The sequence below is a fragment of the Helianthus annuus genome, chromosome 11, assembly GCF_002127325.2.
Source record: "Helianthus annuus cultivar XRQ/B chromosome 11, HanXRQr2.0-SUNRISE, whole genome shotgun sequence".
NCBI classification, from domain to species: Eukaryota; Viridiplantae; Streptophyta; class Magnoliopsida; order Asterales; family Asteraceae; genus Helianthus; species Helianthus annuus.
Window position 1 is genome coordinate 165526344 of NC_035443.2, and position 5193 is coordinate 165531536.

General features: G+C 35.7%; 1 protein-coding gene across 13 annotated transcripts; it reads left to right on the plus strand.

Annotated features, from left to right (window-relative positions):
• The first annotated feature begins 1910 nt into the window (after positions 1-1910).
• LOC110942352 (F-box/kelch-repeat protein At5g60570) lies at positions 1911-4762 on the plus strand. Of its 13 annotated transcripts, none has more exons than XM_022184109.2 (7): positions 1911-2133; positions 2219-2307; positions 2392-2486; positions 2564-2636; positions 2762-2821; positions 2907-3010; positions 3095-4762. In XM_022184109.2, the coding sequence occupies exon 7, from the start codon at positions 3457-3459 to the stop codon at positions 4549-4551; it is 1095 nt and encodes a 364-aa protein (XP_022039801.1). In that variant the 5' UTR covers positions 1911-2133; positions 2219-2307; positions 2392-2486; positions 2564-2636; positions 2762-2821; positions 2907-3010; positions 3095-3456; the 3' UTR covers positions 4552-4762. The 13 variants fall into 13 exon arrangements, with proteins under 13 accessions (XP_022039801.1, XP_035835912.1, XP_035835913.1 ...); XM_035980019.1 differs by having other exon boundaries at positions 2392-2456; positions 2531-2636; positions 2722-2821; XM_035980020.1 differs by having other exon boundaries at positions 2392-2456; positions 2531-2636; positions 2733-2821.
• The last annotated feature ends 431 nt before the right edge of the window (positions 4763-5193 follow it).

Below are 5193 nucleotides of genomic sequence, written 5' to 3' on the forward strand. Positions count from 1 at the left end.
CATAATGAAAGCACTCGTTTGTGTTTTTTTGCAATTTAGCCCATAAGTTATGTTGCGTTTGTAAATAGGATGTTTGTGTATATAAAGTATGGGTTGTACTTTTTATGGTTTGTTAAAAGTAGAGGCCTTAGCCCTTAGGTCACACGGGTAGAGGTAAGACATTGGAAAAGGCCATCGGAATTGGGTAGTTATGCGAAATGTTAAAAAAAAGTAGAAGATATTTAGTTAATTTATTTGTTAAATGTTAAAAAAAAGTTAAACAAAAAGTAGAAGATTAAAATATATATATATATATATATATATATATATATTTAAAAGTGGTGGGGTAGGATCATCTAGGACCATTCTCCCATACCCTCTAGTTTTGTGGGATTGACCATCCTTGGGAGGACTATGATCTGACGCCTACGTGGCGGATCATCCTCTAAGGGAGGACTATCACCATACCCTCTAGCCTAACCTAATAGAATCAAGCCACTAAAATCACGGCTTTAGTTGAAGTCAATTCTATAACAAAAGTTCATTTGTAAGCAATCTCAAACCATACAATGAAGTGGGTAAGTGTGTCAGCTTTAAATTTTGTTTAACTTATGCACATTATTTGTTTGTCCAGGTTTATTATCATTTTTTTTTTCTAACATAGAGTAATGAGGGTGAAAGTTATTACAAATAATCTGGTCAAAAGAGTAAAAGTTTATTTTTAACATTGCAATACAATCTAACTCATCTAGAAGCCTGTTTACATATTAATAAGATTAAAGGTATTGAATTTGACCAGCAAGTGTGCCAAAATGCACGGTTAACATTTTTTGGAGCAGGTTAAAATAAAAAGAATGTTTTGAAATAAAATGCATTAGTATGGTATTGAAGTTTGGAGGTTAGACAGAATGAAAGAATATTTTGCATAAACTTAAGAGTATTCGCATCTCATATAGTGAATCTAAAAATACTCACGATAAACGTCCCGTCACAACGCATGGGTCAGCGTCAGCTCGTGAATTACAATTTTTAATTAATTTTGCAAATACATATTAATTAAATTATGTGATTTTATTTGGCTCTTAAAGCGGTTTGACCAAACACTTCGCAACGTGTGCACGTGTCTTAGTTTTTTACGTCTATTGTTCGATTTAATGGTTCCGTCACAACATATAGGCTCTTAAAAACTCGTTACGTAATACTTATCAACCTTTGTGACATTGACTTTTTTTAGTTGACTTGTTTTAATTTTGTTTAGTTTCATTTAAGCACCTTAGTTTATATAACAATTATCAACCTTTGTAAATAATGATATTAACTATTTTTAATCTTTTTTAGTTTCATTTAAACACTTATACTATAGAAAATCCCTTTTTAACCCTATTGTTTACAACAGTTACCAACTTGCGTGAACGATAACTTTGACTTTTTATAATTTTCTATTACACACCTTATACCATAAATAATATACTTTGGTTCATTCGTTTTTTAAAAAGACGAAATACATTGTTAAATTTGTTTCTTCCCTTCAATTTTGAAATGGTTATATTACTGGTAGAGTCATTTAAAACTTTTCATCTATGATATATATTAGATAAATAATTTGGATTTTCTTTTTTGATTACTTTATCGAGTGTCGTTACTGTACAAATATCATAACAAAACAAACATATAATGACGGAATCCCTGTCAAGTAGCGTGGGGGAATTTTGCTAGTTAAAGAAAGAGGTGAAAATGAAATAAGCTTTTCTTTTATATAAAAAAGAAACATTACTTTAAGCATTTCAAGTATAAATCCATTGTCAAACACATACGACAAAAACTAAAAAAACTAAAAAGGCAACAAATGAGTAAAACCCAAAACTCGAGGGGGCAGAATAGTAACTTTCATCAACGACAAAACCCCTTTTCACTTTTGAGTCCATTTTTTCTCTCAACAAGTTCCGGTTTTTTTTTTCTTTCCATTTTATCTAATAATCTATCAGTCACACACACAAACACACACTCTAACAGAATCACACATATATGTAACGATTCCGTTACGTTTCCGGCGAAATCTCGGCGTATGAACAGTCATCTCCGGCGAAGCTGTCGGACATCGGATTTTTCATCAGCTCCGGTCACTGTAACCGACGGATCCGCCATGCTTGTACGGTAAGATTCTGATGTTTTCATTTCAATTTAGGTTTTGTTTCAGTTTTTTCTTATAGTTCGTAGTTTTGATTCGGTTTTTTGATAGAAATTGAGTGAAACATTGTGCGTGACGTCGGAAATCGGTTTTTTCATCATTCCGGTGACTGTAACGGACGGATCCGCCATGGCTGTACGGTGAGATTCTTATTATTTCATGCCAGTGCTGTATTTGAATCTAGTTTAATTGAAATTTTGCTTCTAATCGTGAATTTTATTCAGGATTTCGGAAAACGCTGAGTGAAACGTGCTGCGTTACGTCGGAGATCGGAATTCCGTCTGCTCCGGTGAGTCTGTGAATCTGCCGTGGTTGTACGGTGAAATTCTAACGTTGTCATTCACCTGCTGTATTTGAATCTAGGTTATTTGAAATTTTGATTCTGGATTTTGATAGAAATTGAGTGAAACATTCTGCGTAACGTCGGAGATTGGATTTTCCGTCAGCTCCGGGAACCTGTAACTGTACGGTGAGATTTTGATTTTTTCATACTGCTGCTGTATTTTAATCTAGGTTATTTGAAATTTCGTTTCTAATTCGTAATTTCGATTCAGTATTTTGATAGAATTGATTGAAACATTGTGCGTGACTTAGGATATCAGAAATTCATCAGCTCCGGTGACTTTAATCGACAGAATCTGCTGTGGTTGTACGGTGAGATTATAATTATCTTATTTGTCTGCTGTATTTTAATCTAAGTTATTTCAGATTTAGCTTCTAATTTGTAAATTTGATTCAGTATTTTGATAGGAACTGAGTGAAACACTCTGCGTGACGTCGTCGGAGATCAGAGATTCGTCAGCTCGGGTGACTGTAATCTACGGAATCTGCAATGGTTATACGGTGAGATTCTAATGTTCTCATGCTGCTGCTGTATTTCAATCTCAATTACTTCAAATTTTAATTCTATTTGTAAATTTGATTCAGTGTCTCGGAAACAGTTTGCGGTTTTCGAGATATCGATTGATTGAAGCGGTACCGAGGGATTGACATGTGGAGCCTGAGTTTTTCATGTCTGATTTACAGATAGAATGCAGAATTGTTGGATTTTGGTTTGTTTGAGATGATGATGAAATATAGGAGTTTTTGAAACTGCAGGTTTTGAATTGGGGGTATAGGTACATGTCACTTGTTTTCTCAACTTTTTTAGGGTACAACAGGAAGATTACTAGAGAAATGGTTAAGTTTCTGACAGAAGTTGCAAAGTACTTGGTGTAACATCAAACAACTTTTCATTGGATAAATTATTCAAACAATAAAAGCTAGAAAAAGGAAGTGAGGTGGTAAACATGAACAGGGAGAGAGGAGCTTACGGCGGTAGGGTAGATTACACATCAAACGATTCTCTTCTTCCGGGATTATACGACGATGTAGCTTTAATCTGTCTTGCGTGGGCATGTAGATTCGATTACGCTTCACTATCCTGTTTAAATTCCAGATTTAATTCGCTTATAAACAGCGGGTACCTGTACGAATTACGTAAACGATTGGGGATCATAGAGCATTGGGTGTACATGCTTTGCGATCCTAGAGGATGGGAGTCGTTTGATCCAACGAGCCAAAGATGGATGCGGTTGCCCAGAATCCCTTGTGACGAATGCTTTAATCATGCAGATAAAGAATCGTTAGCCGTTGGTAGTGAATTATTGGTGTTCGGGCGCGAACTGTTTCAGTTTGCTATATGGAAGTACAGTTTAATTAACCGGAATTGGGTAAAATGCGAGGGAATGAGTCATCCCCGTTGTTTGTTCGCATCAGGGAGTTTTGAGTCAATTGCTATTGTAGCAGGGGGTAGTGACCAAAACGGTAACATTCTAGAATCAGCAGAGTTATACAATTCATCGACTGGTAAATGGGAAATGTTACCGAACATGCATACTCCGCGTAGATTATGTTCCGGTTTTTTCATGGATGAAAAGTTTTACGTGATAGGAGGAATGACGAATCCGAACGATTCGTTAACGTGTGGGGAAGAACTTGATCTCAAAACAAAAAGATGGCGGAAAATTGACGGGATGTACCCTAATGTAAACCGGGCTGTCATGGCACCGCCTCTTGTAGCAGTCGTCGGAAATCAGTTATACGCAGTTGAATATTTAACCAACATGGTTAAAAAGTACGATAAGGAAAAGAATGTATGGGATGTTTTGGGAAGGCTTCCGGTTAGGGCTGATTCATCTAACGGTTGGGGTTTAGCGTTTAGGGCTTATGGAGATGAACTTTTGGTTGTGGGTGGGCAACGAGGACCCGAGGGTGAAGCCATTGTTCTAAACTCATGGAACCCAAACTCGGGTGTTAAAAACGGCGTTTTGGATTGGAAGGTTCTCGGGATTAAGGATCATGCCGGTGTCTTTGTTTACAATTGTGCTGTTATGGGTTCTTGAAGCTCCAATCAAAGGTTTTTTCTTTAAACTATCTCATTAACTTGTTTTTTTTTTCTTTCATTTTGTTGGTTTTATGTCCTTTATTTTGTGCCAATAAATTGCAAAAGATGGGGTTACATATTTGAATTAGCATCTAGATATGACTTGAAGAGTTGAAGTTCCATAAAGATTATTGGAAATTTGTAATATTGATGAAAAATTAGTGTTGAAAGTTGAACCTTGAAGCAAAGAGGAAAATGATAAAAGGGGTGGGGCATGATAGAAACAAAAGGTTTTTGTAGCTTATGAGTGGGAACATGTGGATGGGGTTTCAAGTGAGGTACACCCCCCACCCCCCCCCCCCCCCCCCAAACCCCAATCACAACATGTCCTAAATTTGGGAAATATTAGCTCTGTTTTTGACAGTTCATCTTTACTCAGATGAATGAAAACTTTTCCCTTTTATAGAATGCTGTGGGCCCATTCTTGTTATAATACTTGCTACTTGCTATGAATCATCTTACTAAAATTAATGTTTATTTTGTAAAAGAAAACACAAATAATACTTGTTTGGACATATGCAAATACAAACAAAAATTGAATTATTTAAACATATGCACATGATGATATCTTAGGATATGATTCTTGATAAAGTATAAACCA